Source organism: Peromyscus eremicus, chromosome 8a (assembly GCF_949786415.1).
Source record: "Peromyscus eremicus chromosome 8a, PerEre_H2_v1, whole genome shotgun sequence".
In the NCBI taxonomy this organism is placed as follows: Eukaryota; Metazoa; Chordata; class Mammalia; order Rodentia; family Cricetidae; genus Peromyscus; species Peromyscus eremicus.
Genome location: NC_081423.1, coordinates 7,744,782 through 7,763,820, shown reverse-complemented (window position 1 = coordinate 7,763,820; position 19,039 = coordinate 7,744,782). Strand labels below are relative to the sequence as shown.

At 42.4% G+C, this 19,039-nt stretch overlaps 1 protein-coding gene across 17 annotated transcripts in view; it reads left to right on the top strand.

Moving 5' to 3' along the window:
• Rbfox1 (RNA binding fox-1 homolog 1) overlaps positions 1–19,039 on the top strand; it is a 369,263-nt gene extending 350,224 nt beyond the window's left edge. For 10 of the 17 annotated variants that reach the window (XM_059269141.1, XM_059269136.1, XM_059269131.1 and 7 more), the window contains 2 exons: positions 17,041–17,116; positions 18,721–19,039. In XM_059269141.1, coding sequence (XP_059125124.1) covers positions 17,041–17,116; positions 18,721–18,843 — 199 coding nt within the window. In that variant the 3' untranslated portion in view covers positions 18,844–19,039. Of the gene's footprint in view, positions 1–775; positions 829–17,040; positions 17,117–17,496; positions 17,645–18,720 lie in introns of those variants that run through there. The other 7 variants (XM_059269142.1, XM_059269145.1, XM_059269143.1 and 4 more) reach the window with 3 other exon arrangements.

The window sequence follows — 19,039 nt, the reverse complement described above, 5'->3', positions numbered from 1 at the left end:
AGACAGGAGACTCCTTGGAAACCCACAGGCCAACTAGCTGGGTATACACAGCTAGAAATAACAGGAGATGCTGTCTCAAATAAAATGGAGGGCCAGGACCAATACCAAGGTTGTCCTCTGCCCTCCATGTGTGCATCATGGCATGCACATGCACCCCTCCCCCCAAACAAGAATAATTTGGAAAGATAGGTGTTGTTTCAGTTGGTGAGTTTTTTGTCTTCTTATAGCAATCTTAGTTTGATAAAGAAATTATTATCCATAATCTGATTTCATATAATGTTCTCTTCTTCAATGAAAGTATTTTTTGGTTCCTTTTAAAAGCAGTTTTTGAATAGTGTGTCATGATATATGGGGTTTTATGATATTTCTAGTTAGTTAGTCCTAGTATACTTTTTTCCTAATCATAGTCTTTATTTTTAAAAAGTTGTAGTATATATCTAGCATAAAAACCTATGTAAGCACAACTTGAAATAGCTTGGCCTTAGCTATATACCCTGGCATGTTTTGGTAACACGCAGTATTAATACCCTGGCACAATAATAGCTTGTACACGCCCACATCCTGAAGCCCTCATGATTTCATTTAAGTGGTCCCGCATGCCTGTTTTGTGATCTTTCCAAGCTTCCCAAGTCCAGGGTTCATCAGCACATTTCCTTGCCACACCCATGCAGACGCAGCCCCCTCCCCACCCTTCACCTGTGCACATGGAACCAATTGCCAGAGAGCACGTTTCCCCCTGAGCGAGCAGTATTGTGAATTTTATCTTCTCTTCCAGAAATCAGTTCGTCTTCGTTGCAACAGATGAAATTTCTTGTAACACCTCTGCAGGTAACAGATATTCCTACTTCCTGATGCTCCCATCTGAGTCTCAGTATCCTTTTTTTTTTCTTTTTATCTTCTTCACATGCTGCAGTTAAGTCACTATAGTAAGTTTAGTTTTTATAAAGAGAGAAAGAGACCATATACTTTTGAGTGTAGCTGAAGCTTTTAGGATCTACCATATGAAAAATACATGAGGCATTTTTGCTAACTCTGATGTTTATATTTCTGAATTTAATAATTCCTGGTTCAGAAGGCTAACACTTGTGGTGAACAAATTCACAACAAAATTCATGGAATAATCAGTATTCTTATTGTAAAATCCTGACCAAGGGAGCTTAGGGACATGACATGACTCCAGTGCTTTTTGACATATTGTATCTATATTCAGAGAGGTTGAAATGGGAATTATTTGGGATCTTTATAGAATATTACTGGCCATAAGAGACTACATCCACAAAGTCAGTGGCATTAGGAAATATGATTATGTCTGTCTTATAAGAAGGGGATCTTCCTTTCATTAGCTAAAGATCCTGTTTCCTTTCCTTCAACACATATTCTCAAGTATCAGGACTTAAGGAAAGGAAAGTTTATTTTGCTATCAAACTAGGACACTGGTGAATAGAAATTGCCTAGTTGCATGATATGTCCATCAAAATAATCTCTGTCATTTTGCTTTGATGTAGTTCAGAACAATTAAGTTTGGAATTACTGGATTAAATGCCAAAATAGTCCCTTAATGAATACTAGATCTCTCTCTCTGTCTCTCTCTCTCTCTCTCTCTCTCTCTCTCTCTCTCTCTCTCTCTCTCCACTCCTCTTTTTTTAGTATGTGTGTGGGGTGGGCTAAAGCCTAAACTACCTCAAATAATCACTAGGCAATCTTGCCAATGAGATGCTTTTGACCAAGGAAAGTGGATGTTACAGCCATAACCAAGCTTGTCACATGATGTTGGAATGCAAACAAACCACCTGGCCTTACACACAGAGCATGCATCTGTTGCTAGTCACTTTTTACCAATGGAGTAGTAAACAAAGGTGCAAATTACTAAGAATGTTTTATGCCCTGTTCAGAGTCTTTAGAGAGAATGAATGAAAGGAAGGACGGAGCTAGCTAGGAACATGCTTCTGGCATGGCCACACAGGTCTCTGCATGTGGGTCATTTACAAAGGCATTCTCTGCATTTTTTTAGTGGGGTTGAGGTGTTATTCCAAGAGTTACACAAGCAGCTGCTTGCTCCATTTACAAGAAGCTCCTTTGCTAATGATGCTGCTCTCTCCTTCCCTTATCTCTATGCTCACATATCTCTGCTTCTCCCAGTTAGAGGTGCTGCCATAGCTAACACCACACTAATGCCTTGCAGTGGAAGATGGCCTGTTAATTGCTTTTCTGAGAGTGACAGGGTGAGAAATAGTTTTCTGGGACACCAGGATAACTTAACATTTCCAGAGTGGAGCAATGAAAAGGAGGTGGGATGGGAAGAGAATGGAATTGGGAGGAATATGGTGGTTTAGCATGTGAGCAAGTGTTGTCTGTGGATGTACTAGTGCTGCAGACTCACTGTCTTCCCTGTTAAACTTCACGTGTGTTCCAGTGTGTCTCAGGTTATATTCTGATGTCATAGATAAAAAACTGGACACTGGCAATATAAAAGGTAGATATTGATCCCATCCCATGAGCTGACAAACCCTGTTATGATAGCAAGTTGTCCACATGCAACCTTCTGTAATGAAGCAATGGGAAATGCTTGCATGAGCACAGCCCAGTTCTACCCCATCCTGTCTTCTCTAGGAGGGCTGCTCAGGAAATTCTTAATGAATTGCTATGGATGACATTTCAAAGATACCACTGTTCCTCTGATGACCATATTAATAATATGTTGTGTGCTTCATAGCGTCTCATTTGAACTGGAAGGTTTGAATCAAACAGGAAGAAAAATATACGCATGGGGAATCTATCAGATTCCCTTGCAGCTAGCCTACTTTCCATACAGAATCAAAATGAAAACTCAGAATTACAATGAAACTAATGTCTTCTAGGAGATCTTCCCTCGCAAGCTGTAAAATCTCAATGCACATACAGTACATCCTACACAGCCCACCTGTCAGGACCCCCACTTGCTTACCAAACTGGCACCACAGAGAGCAAGCCTGTTGTATCCTGGTCTCGATCAACAACCAGGGTTCAATAACAGACACATTCCTTTTTCTTTTTTTTAATCTTTTTTTATTAAGAAATTTTTTATTCATTTTACATACCAATCACGCCCCTCCTCCCGCCCCTCCAGCATCCCTCCCCAATCCACCCCCCATTCCCTCCTACAAGAAGGTAAGGCCTCCCTTGGGGAGTCAGCAGAGCCTGGTACATTCAGTAAAGGCAAGTCCAAGCCCCTCCCCCTGACTCAAGGCTGTGCACGGTTCTTTAGAGGAGAAAACTATCAGTGATCTGGGCTGAGGATGAATTTAGTGGTAGAAACATGCCTAGTAGAAATAAACCTCTGGGCTTGGTCACCTACATTGAATTAAAAAAAAATCAGGATTCTTAAAATCTTTCTTTGTAAGGCTTGCTGAAATTTATAAAAATTCTTAAAGGGATGGGTTTTTGGAAAAGGCTGCAAATGGTGGGAGATATGAGTAGGCAGTTTGTGGCTTAGTGATGGTGAGATGATCACCATCAGCAGAAGCAGGTCATGGTCTGTTGCTTGAACTTCCCAAGACAAACAGCACATTTTGCAGAGAATGCCCTCATGTTGATTCTGCTTTTGCTAGCTGCATGGAGTAGTTACCCATTCTCATTTGTTGTCTGTGAGACTGTGGGAACAACAATTTTCTTACTCAGTGATTCCAAACTTTCAGTATTTGAGTTGGCCAGTTTTCCTCTGGATGGGGCTGATCTTGAAGGGGACAACTAGAGACTGTCCCTTTAACAATAGGGTATAGGGCTAACTGTTGCATCCACCTAGCACACTTGAACCATCTCTTTATTTTTCTTTTTTCTTTTTTTTGTTAAAATTCTTTCATTCATTTTACACACCAAAGATCCCCCTCTTCCCTCCTCCCACACCCCCAACCTCCCCTCCCAACCCACCCCCCCATTTCCCCCCACAAGAAAGCAAAGCCTCCCATGTGGAGGCACATTCAGTAGAGGCAAGTCCAAGCCCTTCCCTCTGCCTCAAGGCTGCACGAGGTGTCCCATCATAGGTAGTGGGCTCTGCAAAGCCCGCTCATGTACCAGAGATGGATTCTGATCCTACTGCCAGGGAGCCTCCCAAGGAGATCAAGCTACACAACTGTCTCACCATGCAAAAGGCCTAGTCCAGTCCCATGTAGGCTCCATAGCCATTGATCCAACTTTCATGAGTTCCCTCTAGATTGGTTTGGTCGTCTCTGCAGGTTTCCCCATCATGGTCCTGATGCACTTGCTCATAGAATCCCTCTTCTCTCTCTTTCACTGGACTTCTGGAGCTCTGTCTAGTGATTGGCTGTGGATCTCTGCATGTGCTTCCATCAGTCATTTGAGAAAGGTTCTGTGGTCTGATCATTCACTGGTCTGATCTCTGGGGGAAGCCAGTTGAACCATCTCTTAACACATAACATCAAGATCCTTCCATGTTTGGAGTCTGCAGAAGACATAAAGGGTGGAGGGGGTGGTTTGTTCTTCTGAGAAAACCTCATGCCTTTGTGATTCACAAGAACATTTCCAGGATAGACTAGTAACTGTAGCAGAATAAGTTGGGTCTTATATGAGAATGGAGGCTGAAAATCAAGTTGCTTAATGACTGGAATTCTTTCAAGTCTTAGTATTTATGGAGCTGTTGCCACATCCTGGGAATGTATCTAACTCCTGAGGTCACAGCATTACATTCAGGATGAGCCATCCACAGACAAATTTCCATTCTAATGGAGAGCATACCCCAAATCATAAAGATGAAAAAGCATAGGATATACCTGGATATAAAGTTGGACTGGAGCCAACAAGATAGCTCAGTGAATCAAGGTGCTTACCATCAAACCTGATAATTTGAATTTGATTCCCAGGGCCTATATAGTAGGAGTGGACCAACTCCCCAAAAATCCCCTCTGAGCTCTACATACCTGCCATGGCACATGCATACCCATACATATACACACATGCACACCAAATAAAAATTAAAATGCAATAAAAATAAATTTAAAAGACAGAGTTGCAACATCTCTAATTAATCAAAAAGCAGCAGACAAGAAGGACTTTAAGGTGACATGCATCTTTAGCTTTCATGATTAGAGACACTTTCTAGACAAGGGTGGTACTGAGAAGACACTTAAATCTAGTCAAGGGGTGAACCAAGTGTTTCATTTCTGTTGCTGTGATAAAAAAAAAACAACCAACCAAAATCAACCTAGGTGTAGAAAGGGTCTATTCTGTTTGTGGTTCTGAACTACAATCCTTCATGGATAAGAACTCAAGCGTCCAGTCAGATACTTCATTGTCAAAGGCAAGAAGAATACAAGTGATACATGATGCACTCTTGCTGTCATCCAGCTTGCTTCAGTCCTGAGTAGGTCAGGACCCCCTGATCAAGTAATAGTACTGCCCACAATGGGCTGGGTCTTGCTACATCTATGAATAGTCAAAAACAGCCCCCACAAACATGCCCACAGGACATCCTGATAAAGACAATCAACTGAGACTTTCTTTCCAAAGAAATTCAAACTTGCAACAAGTTAACAGTTGAAACTAATCATCACCCCAGATTTTGCCCCTGAGAGTTCATCAAGTTGAACAGACAACCAGTGCAAAGGCCATGCAATCAGGCATGCTTACAGTTTCAGGAGCAAAATGTCCAGGGTGATCAGAGCAAGTGTATATCTTAGAGATATCTTGGAGGTAGCTCAGACAAGCTAAGACTAGAAGGCTGTGAAACCATTTGACATTTCCCATAATCATTGAGGGATTCATTTCAATCTCATTACTTAACACAGTCAGTCAGAGATCTTGATAGAGACCAGAAAGGTCTGTGATAAGAACAGGAGAAAATAAAAGCCTCTATGGAGATTCTTGAAAGCATAGAGAAGGGTGGTGACAGCCTACAGTGATGCGTGGCCATGGAATTTTGAGGAATGTTTGTTTCTGAACAGTGTTTGGTAGGAGAATAAGCAGGACATGCTGGTAGGGTTGGAAGCACAAGTCCAGTCCGTATTAAATGGGACTCCTGTATTACTGTCACCTTTCTTATTGCTGTGACAGAATGCCTGAGGAAAGCAACTTAAGGAAAGAAAGGTTTTACTTTGGCTCATGGCTTGAAGGCACCACCCACCATGGTGGGGAAGGCATAGGGTCAGGAGACTGAGGCAGAGGGTCACACTGCATCTAAAGACAAGAAGCAGAGAGTAATGAATGCTTTGTTCTTTTTCTTGAGTCTAGGACTCCATCCATGGGGTGCTACCACCCACATTCAGTGTGGATCTTCCTTAAGCAAAGCAATCTAGAATCTCCCTTACAGATGTGCCAGAGGTTTGTCTCCTAGATTATGCTAGACCTTGTCAACCTGACAGTCAATACTAACCATCACAACCCTCTCTCTTCTTCTAGTGTGGCATGAGAGTAGTTTCCCGGTGTGGAGGGTCGCATTAAGTCCTTTACCCTGTAACAGCTGCCTCTGTTATAGGCGCTACTGAATTCTTCAGGATGTATCAATAACTTGCTGTTACTGAGTGAATTCTATGTGCTGGCATGTAATAAGCTATAGATGTACATATGTGTGTGCATGAGTCTATATACAAGACACACAAAAAATTATCACAATAGTGGCTTGAGAACTGGCTCAGTCAGTAAAGTTCTTGCTACACAATCATGAAGGTCTGTTTTCAAGCACCAGAAACCATATAGAAAAGCAGTACCAGTTTCCAATGCTTATGATATCCTAGTAGGTGTCTCTGAAAAAAATTCTAACTAAATGAAAATAGCAAAGGTTGTTGGAGCCATCACTGTGAGGCAGGTCTCTTAAATAGTGAAGCAATATTTGGCACATCCAGGGCACCAGGTTGAGTGTGAGCACTGTTTTCTTCCTTTATTCCCATTGAGCCTACATGCATGCACACACCTGCAATAAACTTTCAAATAATGTTTAGAAGAAATTGCTAAATGGCCATTCCTCTAATGGATCCTTCAGCAAGTTCCCTCTAATTGTCCCCCCCTGCATCGGGGGGTTCTGATTGCTCAGCAAAGTTGTCACGAAGAAAACTGATTTGTGGTTAATTGGTATTGTTTCCAATGGAATGTGATGTACATATTGCTTGAAGTACCAGATGCAGAGGGAACACGTAAGTAAAGGTACTTAGTAAAAATAATCATCTTGTTTATTGCAAGCTTACTGTGTATGAGGCACTGTTCCAAGATTGTGGCATGCAATAACAATAAAATGTACTCATAAAAACAAAATGTCCTTATTCATTTCCCTGGTAAAATTAGAGATATATAGATAACTCTAAAGTTACCTAAGTAACTGAGTTAGAAGAAGAGGACAGTAGTGAAAATTTATGACAGAAGTATCATTATTAAATTCAGAGTGTGAGCCCATTCAGTCCCCCGACTCAACCCTCTCATCCTGGGCATTGGATTCCTGGGTCTGAAAAGGGAGCCTGAATATCAGCATTCTAGCAAGTTCTCCAAGGAAGTTCCATAGCAGAGTTCCTCACATACCTGTGAAGTCTTTTCTGTACATTGGTAAGGAGAATCTGGAGAATCTTCTGGATGTGGGTCTTCTACTAGCTTTGAGCACCAAGCTGTGGTTGACCCTTCTGTATTTAGCCCAACCCGGGGGCATCTCTCACATATGTATCCCATCTCACATATGAGAGACAGAAGGCAGCATCTGCCTCACTCTCAGCCAGTAACTGATGCCTGTGACCCACCACCTTCACCTCATCCCCATTATAGCCGGAAGCCCTGTACTGTCAGTATTCCTAACTTTACTTAGCAAAGGGGTGGCAGAGGCAAATGATTCCAGGGATTTCAAGCCTAAGGATCCTTAGCTACTGCTCAACTCCACTTCTCTGTGGGAGATTATCAGATTACAGATCTGATAAAGGATACAAACAGTTCTGTGATTGTCTGTGTATATTATGCCGCTGCTGGGGTGCCACGGTGATTTCAAAGCATGATGGGAAATTCCTACTGACTTTTACTACAATGGCGTTGAGATTGAAAGTGAAAGAGGTTCCTAAGAAGTTGTCTTTAGTGTGACTGCGTCTCTTTTATCAGATGGAGCACCCACACCAGACTAACATATTGTAAGGCCCAAAGTGGGACTTTTTGTGTCTTCCTAAATGGCAGCTGTTCTGCTTGTTGAATCTAGAATCAAGGTTTTTATTTCAAACCTACCCCACTGAGATTCAGACTAATGCAAGGTATTGGAACTGCATTGAGAAGACAGGCAAAATGATTGGGCCTGATTTGAAAGGGATATAGAGTCCAATTTTCTTATATTCTATAGGTATTGGACTATAGGTGTGCATTTATGTTCATTACACAGTTGTGTGATGGACATCCTTGTGCAAAAAAAAAAAAACCTGTGAGACTTCTACAATGATGCTACAGAGCTTAGAACATGCTTTCTATCCTCCTCCTGGGGCAACTGGGAGGACCATAAGGTAGAATCTGTGCTCGGTGATTCCTGAAGCTGATTACTTTCAATTCAAGGTGAAGAAGTGAGCAAGGACTCAAATCTGAAAACCCAGAGCCTTGTAGAGAGAAATGGAGCTGTATATTCCTTGTATATTCATTAGAGCAGTTGATGCAGTAGGAACTGACTTCCAGCTCTTTTGAGTTTGGTTCTCTTAATCTAGAGCTTAGGAAAATAAAAAAGTTGTGCTTGTTCCATGATTCATAAACAAGTGTGTACATTATTGTAGAGAAAGATTTTGAGACCTGATATTCGGACTTCAGTTGGTCACTCCACAAGAAAGTGAATAGAAGCACTCCCAGGATTAACTGCCCCTCGGAATTCTTTTCAAAACACATAAGCAATTGTCATCTTAATATTTTCAGGAGGTTCTTTATCCTATTGCAGAAAACCAGGATGTGTGGTCTGTGGTGCTGGTAATCAAACCTTCCAGTAAGGATGCTGCAGACCTGTTGGTGCCATTTTGTTTCACACTGGCTGGATGTGAGCCATTGTCTCTGAAAGATCTGTCCTAAATTTTGGCTACTATGAGCCTAGCATGGTTCATCTTCTTTGTCAACTTAGCCAGGTTTAGAAGCACCTAGAAGATTATAAAGATGCACCTCTGAAAATACATGTGAGGGCATATCCTTGGAGAATTAGCTAAGGGGAGAATGCCCACCCTAAATGTACAAAGCACCATCCCCATAGGCTGGGGACCCAGATAGAGTGAAAAGGATGAGAAAGCCAACTGGTATAAGCACATTCCTCTCTGGTTCCTGGATATCATGAGCTGAATAGTCAGGATGCACTGAACTCCTGGTAGGAACTAGCTAGTATTTCTCCCTTTAATCTGTGGATGCCCAGCATTGTGTCAGAGAGACATGAAAACTAACACATATCTCAAAGCTTTCTCCACATGGAGCATGTTGTTTTATCCTTAGCCTAAAAGTCAAAAATGGTGGAATCCAGCATTTGCCAGGGGAAAATTTTTGTCCTGTACCTCCTGAGCTGTCTGGTAGATACTTACTTGTATGAAAGGAAGAAGATGCCCACTTGTTTCAGAAAATGAGTGGATGATAACCTAGTCAAGGAAGAAATTAATGCTGGATATAAGAGATAGAAGATCCTAAAGGCCATGTGCCTTCTCAGTTTTTTTCCTCCCCCTCATGCTGGCTACAGCTCCTTTCCCCTACCAGTCCCTGGGAAGAACAGAGGGTGTGGTCCAAACAAGAACCCACTTGTTTAGGATCGTGTAAGTTCCAAATGCATTCCCCTCTGCACGGGAAGTGGTTACAGCTCACCAGTGCCTTCTGCCAGGAGTAAATCAAGCCAACAAGCTTTCTGTTGAATCTTTCCATCATCATTTGGCAAAGTCCTCAGAATTCACCAGATGAGGATAATCAAATAGGATGATTATCTGGATGGGATAAAAAGGTCGTGTGTACTACTTAAGTCTCCACCTCCTTCCTCCTCACTGCCTTAGAAAGTCTCACCAAGGTAGGTGGTGGGATGGGCCAACAAGCTTTATAGACTCGGTTGGCTCTCCATTGGAAAGAGAAAGAGAAGATCCACTAACCCCAGGGCTTCCTATAGAGAAGGAGTTAGAACCACTGGACCCTCACACCTTTGCAATATGTATATGATTAGCCTGGCTTCGTTTTCCTAAACACCTACAGACTATATAGTCCAGCTCTAAAGAAAAGGGGTACAATGGTCCCTAGAGGCACCACACAGACTGGGGTACACTCACTGTCTCCGTGAGGCATGCTGATGTGAATGTCCCCTCTGCAGCCACTCTTCTTGCAGGAGGGACATAATAGGACTGGCTAGGAAGGTCACACCACCTTGTAAACTTCATTTCAGGGGTGAACAGACTTCACCCACCTTTCTGCCCCACAGGGATTCTCCCAGCTGTCTCTGAGACTAGAGGCATAGGAAGTAATGTTAAGGAGATCATAAAAGACTCTTAATTGAAAAGGAGTGAAATTAATTACACCGCACTTACTACATCCTTAGAAGAAAACTGTGAGACTGTTATAACTCTGCCTGAGCTACCCACGCAGGCACATAGTGTTTCATTAGCACCCAGCTTGTCTTAACTAGATTTTTGAAAACATTAATAATAAGCATTATTTATACATCTCAGTAGAACTGACAATTTTTTTAAAATAATGGATTCAGAGGTACCAGGTAATAGTGGTGCATGCCTTTAATACCTTCACTAGGGAGGCAGAGGCAAGCAGACCTCTGAGTTTGAGGCCAGCTTGGTCTACAGAGCAAGTTCCAGGATAGCCAGAGCTACACAAAGAAAACCTGTTTCAAAAAACAAAAATAAAAAAAAAAGATTCAGGGCTGCGAAGATGTCTCAATGGATTGCCCTCACATAGAAGTTGGGTAGGTGTGGCAACCTGCCACAAGAAAGCTGGCTAGCTAGACTAACCAAATTTGCAAGCTCCCAGGGTCAGCAAAAGACCCTGTCTCAGTAATAAAGTAGATAGCAATTAAAGAAGACACCTAACATTAACCTCTAGCTTTCACATGTATACCCAGTATCAACATCTGGCATTGACGTGCATGAGCACACTTGTACAAACACACCTTGCACATTCACGTGCATACAAATAAAAACATAAGTTCCTGTTTCCCATTCAACAGATAGAAGAATCATTCACTTCGCTACAATGTAACCTTGAGTTCAAGTGCAGGAATTGAAGCTACAGCTGTAACATAAATTAGATAGATCTTGATTCCACAGCATTTGTAAGTTGATGTTAGAAGTACCTGTGAGCATATTAGAATAGAATCTGTCAGTTGCCTCTGAAATCAAAATTATGGGCTATAGGGAGAGGCCAGCTCATGAGATGCCATGTAAGAAGCCTTGCATCCTAATGTGTCCCATTCTCTGTGGATGGTTTGAAAATGTATCGTGTTTGTTCTTGAGCATTTCACATGCTAACTTGGCAGAACTCAAATAGATGCACACTATTTTGGAGTGGGATAGATGTGGATCTGAGAAAGAGACGTCTTGCCTGACTTAGAAGAACAAGGATAGTGTAAAAACAGAACTTGAATGGGGAGGTTCTTGGCTTTCTCCCTAAGACCTCATGTTGCTTCCTTGTTTCAACTTGAAGCCTTATGGCTGTAAACCACCAGGAAGCAGCCAACAAAAGAGGCGTCCATTATCCTGTGTTTTACTTTCTCGTAAGGGATTTCGGTTTTGTGGCCATTTGTCTAGTGATTGCAATATAGCAAGGTGCAAAGCTCCACATTCCATTTCAAGAGGCCCCAGTTTTTGTTTTGTTTTCTGTTTTTGTTTTTTTTCTTTTCCTTTTTCTTTTTCTGTATCTTGAAGGGTTTTGAATGTCTGTCAGTGCTAAACAGAATGTTTAGCAAGTTTATCCTAAAGAATCTTTCCACTGGTAGAATATACAGTATGATCCTGGGGAGAGAGCTGTGTGGGGAAGAGTGCTTGCTTTGTAAGTGTGAGGACCCAAGTTTGAATCCCAGGTGCACATGTAAAATAGCAGGGACAGCTGCATTTATCTGGAATCCCCACCTTGTGGAACTGGGAGTGGAAGCAAACAGAGCCTAGAACTCATTGGTCAGCTAGCCAAGCCAATATGGTCCAGTGAAAGATCGTGAACTCAAAACAATAATGTAAAAGGTGATAAAAGTAAACACACACACATACACACACACACACACACACACACACACACACACACACACACACACACACACACCCCTAATGGTAGATCCTAGTGATAGAATTGTAAAACCATGTTGGGGATTTAGCTCAGTGGTAGAGCGCTTGCCTTGCAAGTGCAAGGCCCTGGGTTCAATGCTCAGCTCAAAAAAAAAAAAAAGAATTGTAAAACCAAAGCAAATAGCTCCATGAGTATAGACTCTTGCTGCCAGGCCTAATGACCTGAGTTTAAGTGCCAGGAACCTACACAGTGGAAGGAGATATCCAACTAAGCAGTAGTTTGTCCCCTGGCCTTCAGACATGCAAAGCAACATGCACATGCCTACATGCACACATACACACATGCACACACTACATATATAATTTTTAAATTAAGAAAAATTTATAATATACTTACAAGCATCTATAGAATCTGGCTTCTCTCCTCCTCTTTACTCTCTCCTCATCCAATGGCCCATATCTAAGGAGCAGACATAGCCTCAGCCCCATGGGCCTTTCTTAACATAGAGGAAAAGGTGAACAACCATATAGAAAAGTAAATAAAATTATCAGAGATGTGCCATGTGGCATTAAGCGTAGCAAGGCTGGAAAGTAGCCTTCAGAAAGGTAGTCAGAAGAGGACGCAGCAGTTGGATGTTTAATCTAAAACATAAATGGTGAAAGGAAGTGGTTCACGTGGAAGAAGAGTGAATAGTCAGGTCCTGAGACTGGATTTGACTGTGTCTAAGGACTATAAATGAGACCAGAGTGCCTAGAACACAGAGCCCATGGGCTACATGGGAACAAGTTAAGGACTGAAAGAGGGATAGAAGATATGGTTCTAGAACCCATGGGGAAACCCATGAAGGGTTCTGAGCAGAAGAATGATGAGATACAATTTATACAGATTTATATTTAATTAAATAGAGGAATGGATGGCTGAATGGAAATCAAAGGATGGATGGACAGATTACATAGAGCTGAGAACTGTAAATGGCTTTTGATTTGAAAGGATTCAAATTGAGCAAAGGTTGCTGAATTCATTCTGATGTAATACTGGTATCTTTTATCAGGTTAGTGATACTTTATGTTGAATACAGTAAGAAAATTCATATTTCCTTAAGATTGCTGGTTTGTTGGAACTGGGGCCAAGCTAGTCTCATGGTGTGATTACATCTTGTCCAGTTTCACCAGAAATGGTGGTACAAAAGATTACTTCATCCAAGGTCAGATCCTAACACGGCAGCCATAGCCATGTTGCCCACACTCTTGTGGAGGTCTCTGGGAACTGCTGTTCTTTGTTCAGGCTGTGCTTAGCCAGCTCTGAGGACATTGGGGTGCCTACGTGCCTGGCATGTCTGCTGAAGAAGCAGTCTTCAAGTCCCCACCTTCCCTAATAACCTTGTGTCTAAATTGTGGTGTCACACAAGGGCGTGTTTGGAGATTAGCATCTGAAAAGAGGCTTCCTTGCTCTCTGTTAGAGCTGACATGGTCCCTTTTCCTCAGTGGAAATGAAATGTATTAATCATCATAAAACCATGGTATTCTGAAGGTAGAGGTCACCCTGAGGAGAACAAGGAACAGTTTGGGGCTGCTGTATTTTCTTCAGTCTTGGAAGACAGTGTTGCCAAATTGTTACCTTGGGCTTTCTGCAAAGGTTGAAGGTATGCCCAGTATCAGAGCCCCAAACTAATCAGAGCAGAATAGGAGATGGCAGCTGTGCCTTCATTCAATTCATTCAGTCATTTCCTGAAAAGTGGACTCTTACATATATGTGCAGGTATGTGCCTGTGTATGGAGGCCAGAGAACAACCTCAGATGTCATTCCTTAGGGCATTAAACACTTCGTGGGAGGGGGATGTTTAATGATTTATCACTGTCCTGGAACTTGTCAAGTAAGCTTAGCTGACTGATCACTAAGTCCCAGGGACCTCCTTGCCTCTACCTCCCCAGTGCCACCACACTCAGCAGTTTTGAAAATACGAGTTTGGGAGCTCTAACTCAGGTCCTCATGCTACAGAACAAGCACTTGACCAATTCATCTACCTCCCAGTACAAAGTGTACATTGTTGCCACAGCAAAACTATTCCCAAAATGAAAAACAAATTGTTCTAAGTTTCCATCTTTACACTCACTGTGAGAAACTCTGTGGGCTGTCACTTAACATATGCCCTAGGATTCTTTTCCATGTCTTCTGTTAATATAACTGAATTTTCCAGGTAAAATATTAAGAAACAATACAAATCAATAAGATAAAAACCAAATGCCACCATCACGTTAGCATATCTTCATGCCATGACCTTGAATCTACTCTTCCTCACAGAGAGTGGGCTCTCTGGTAAAACTTTTGTTTTTAATGAACAAAGGGACACAAAAGTCCCTTTGAATGAAAGAAAAGGGAGAATAAGTTGACCATTTGCTACCTTCAAAGAGAAGTGTGCCTCTGAACAGAAGTACTCATTGTAGCAGAGCTGCTGGGGATCAGGCAGCCCTGGCTGGATGCTGAACACTGAACGAGGTGATTTCAGCTTCATGCTCTTGGAAACAGGGGGGGGGGGCAGTTAATGCCCTTGGGAAGTCCCTGGTGATGTTGGAATCATCTATTGTCTTGTTCATCTGTGGTCTAACTTGGAGTCTGAGACTTAAAAGGTCCTTCAATCAGTTTAACACACACACACACACACACACACACGTTCTACTGTGCGAACAACCAAGTCAACTGACCAACTGCATAGATTCTTATCCAGTAACCAAGAGAGCAAGGGCGTGTGACAGGACCATGTAGCCATAGGCCTGAATCCTGCCTCAGTGTCTTGAGTCAACTCCTTGTTTTAATAGACTCTGAAGAAGATTATTAGAAGGAAAATATGGAAAAAACAAGGGAAGACACTAAGTATACTTTTGTATTTCAAGGGACCAGTGATAGGTAGTGTAAATTAACCCATTCATATTTTTTTAAAAAATGGTCAGAGTCAAAAGATGCTCAAAATGCAGAGATACCATTAAGTGGGACTGGGGCATCCTCTATTCCCCAACAGCTTAGGTATCCCCATCTCCCAGCTCCACTTGGCTCTCTCCTAAAGGAAGCTATTTCAACTGGGTGCTTAATCTCCCACCTACTAGGAAAGACCTCAGCTGGTACTTGGATTACTTGGGCATTGAAAAACTAACTGACTTGCCTGCAGGGGAGAAAAGCTCTACTGTTGTTCAAATCTTACATGGTCTTTTAACAAGAAATCAGAGCCAGATATCAGGGTAAAAGCTGAAAGATCAGAGAAGCAGAACAGCCAGCCACTAGTTCTTAACTCTACGGAATCCTCAGCCTAAAGAGAGTGAGTTCCTGTTTCCTCATGCCTTATATACCTCTCTTTGCCCTGCCGTATTACTTCCTGGGATTAAAGGCATATGTGCTTCTCAAGCAAAGGCATGAGATCTCAAGTGCTGGGATTAAAGGTGTGTGCTACCACTGCCTGTGCTCTCTCTGTGTCTAATCTAGTGGCTGGCTCTGTCCTCTGATCTTCAGACAAGTTTATTAGGGTACACAATATATCACCACACTCTACCATGCAATTGAGAGAACAAGATCACAGTCAGTGTCCTGTTCACCCTTCCCTGCATATTTTTTTTTTTTTTTTTTGCCTCTTTCTCCTCTAGAGTGCATTCTCTTTTTAAACCATGTGTGGTGGTCTCCATATCAGACTTGCCTTCCGGGGACCTATCTTATCTTATCTTAATCAATATCAACATTCCACTGTTTAAACCATCTCCAGAAAGGTTATCTGGGGAGGGATGTCAAACAAGCAAGGATGTATTTGAGTGTGCACGTCACTCTGAGAGGTTCAATGGTCCCTTCCAGTTCTGTCCACTGTATCTCCTACAGCTTGTAAAGTAAACTGATATGTGGAGTGCTCCAGTCTAGAAATTCACTGAACACCCAGTACACTTCATTCCCATCCCTTGTTCCTTTTCATTCTAATGCCAGCCCTTGAAGCTATAGTAGTTGAGGGAGAAAGACAATAGAGATAGAAGAGTCAAAGGTTCAGGAAGTAGACTAAAATATACTGCTCCAAATATTCCTACCTCAAGAACTGGGCCAAGGACAGATGAGATACTGGGATGCCAAAATCGAAACCAAACCAGGCTATGATTCCTGCTTGACTCAGGGGCCTCACAGACCCTTCACAGCATCTCATCTGAGTACAGCTGCTCCTTGGCAATCTGAAGGATTGAGCAGGAGCTGCACCAACAGGTCACTGCACTCTTTCTGATGTCCCTGATCCCATTTGCTTGATGACAGTCAAGTCAGGTGAAAAGACATCTATCTACTCATCTACTCTTGATCATTAAATTCTTTCTGGGACCCTGGACTTCTCAAGATGAGTCTCTCTAGTGTTTGCTTCCTGCCTGCCTCAGACTCTGAAGTAGCTACGTCACAGTGGGGGAGGATGCAAAAGAGAGAGAGAGAGAGAGAGAGAGAGAGAGAGAGAGAGAGAGAGAGAGAGAGAGAGAGAGAGAGTTAGTTTACAGCTACGTGCCACATCTAGGGCAGTGGTCCCCTGAGATTTTACCACCACCGTTTTCTTGGTTTGTGTAAATGTACTTTGTGATGTTTCAAGAACAAAATTCACACAATGATACACTTCTCAAAATGGGTCCCCATCATTAACTTGCACTTGACTGTGTATGGAATACATCCATATGACCAGCTGTGTTAAATGGACCACCACACTCAGACTGAGCTTCTTCGTATCATGTGGTCGAGTAGGGATGCTTCATGGTGTAAGATGAGCACAGCCCCTCCATGATGTCTTGGTAATCTGTATCTTATGATGGAGTTCTTGCACTGTAACTGTGTGGGATAGCCCAGTTTCACCTCTTCTTTCCTTTGCAGTTACGGACGAGTTTATGCTGCCGACCCCTACCACCACACACTTGCTCCAGCCCCCACCTACGGCGTTGGTGCCATGGTAAGTAGCAGTTCCTCCTTGTCCTCTGCTCTTGCAGTCTTCCTCCCTGCCCTCCCACCCCCAGCTGGGGCCTCAGTGTGGGCTGATGGTTGAAGTCCTCTCACTTTCCCTTAATTGAATTTGTCTCTTGTGCTAACAGCAGCTAAAATGCCACATTAATCCTCCCAGTAAACTTGATAAATGTCTTAATTTCTTGGCAATGTAGTGCATGTAAGTTATTATATTTCTAATTTTGCAAGTCTCACCTAGCGAGCACTTACCTTAATGGAATAATTAGTCATTTTGATAATTAAATCCATCACTAACGGAATGCAGTGTCAATGCAGAACTTTTTTTTTCTTTTTTTTTTCCCTTCCCTCCCGTGCTGCTCATTCACATAGCCCCAAGGTTCCAGCCCCAGCACAGACTTCAGAGGAGCTAAGCTGCACACTTCCAGGCCTCTGCTGTCAGGCAGCTGAGAATCTGCCTGCTTCTCCTCCCCTTTTACAATTCATGTTTAAAGTCATAGTCGCCCAGGAAAGAAAGTAGACAGCGGGGCACACTTTGTGTGTGTGCCTAGTACATAAGAAATCAAGGAATCAGCTGGCTTTGGGGGTTGTCTTCTTTTTATTTTTTTCTTGGGGGGGGGTGGGAAGTCTGGGATTTTATTTTTGTTTTGGGAAGGGTAAGGGGGAGGGCAAACTGGGGGCAAGGGTGGGGTGAATTTGCCTGTACTTGTTCAAACTTCTATGCACTAAAACTCTTGAGTCCAGTAAGACGTGCCCATTGCGTGAGAGCGTATGCGATCATTACAGCGCTTTGGCATGTGGTCTTCTGCTTGAGTCAAGATTATCAGTCCTCTTCCTAAAACTCAGTCCCACAGACAGTCATTGGAATCACCAATACTTTTGGCTAAAGGAAATGGTTAATTGTCACCTCATAGCCGCAGAAAGCTCTGGCCAGACAGTTCCCTGGACGCTGGGTCATAGAAACCCAAGCAGGATTAGAAGAGCTTACTGTTCTACATCTACACAAGCTTGATCACACCCAGCAGTGCCCCTGTTTCACCCCCACCACAACATCAGAATCCGCAGGTTCCCAGCCAAATCCAGAAGCCTCCTACCCCCCCCCCTTTTTTTTCTTCAATGTGGCATTTAGCAACCCTACTTCAACACCTAGGCCACTTGGGGAAAGGGGTGAAAAGGAGAACCAAAACCCTACATTCAATAAATAGTCTAGAATCATTGTTAAATGTCAATAGAGCGTCTCCCAGTGGAGCATCATATCAATTAATCCAGTCATCAAAGAAACAAACCAGTAAAATGAACTAGTTCCTATCCATCCACTGTCCCATTTATAAACCAGAGGCCTCATAGCTAGTAGGACCAGTGGATCCAATTCAATTTCCTGGGGATTTTTTTTTTTCCATAAAGAGTTGCCTGGGGAGGTCAGGACTGACCATACCATTAGCTTTCTGAAAAGGTCCTGGGGTGGGGAAGGAGGGTGCCCTCTATTTTGGTTGGTTTTGAGTGTCTATTTTTTTTTAACATTAGTCTTTTTGATGATCCACATGTTACAAAAGGAAAAATGTAAAAAACCACACCCCTCAAATTGCTTTGTTTCAGAATGCTTTTGCGCCCTTGACTGATGCCAAGACTAGGAGCCATGCTGATGATGTGGGTCTCGTTCTTTCTTCATTGCAGGCTAGTATATACCGAGGGGGATACAACCGTTTTGCTCCATATTAAATGACAAAATCATTAACAAACAAATACAAAAACAAACAAACAAACAAACAAAATCAACCTTCCAATGTGGGGAGAGAGAAAACTTTCCGAGGCCTGAGTGTTTCAACACATGCAGTAGGACATCATTTTAGCAACTCAAAGAAAACAACTAAAAATAAAAAAGAGGAAAAAATAACATTTTTTATCTTATACCTCA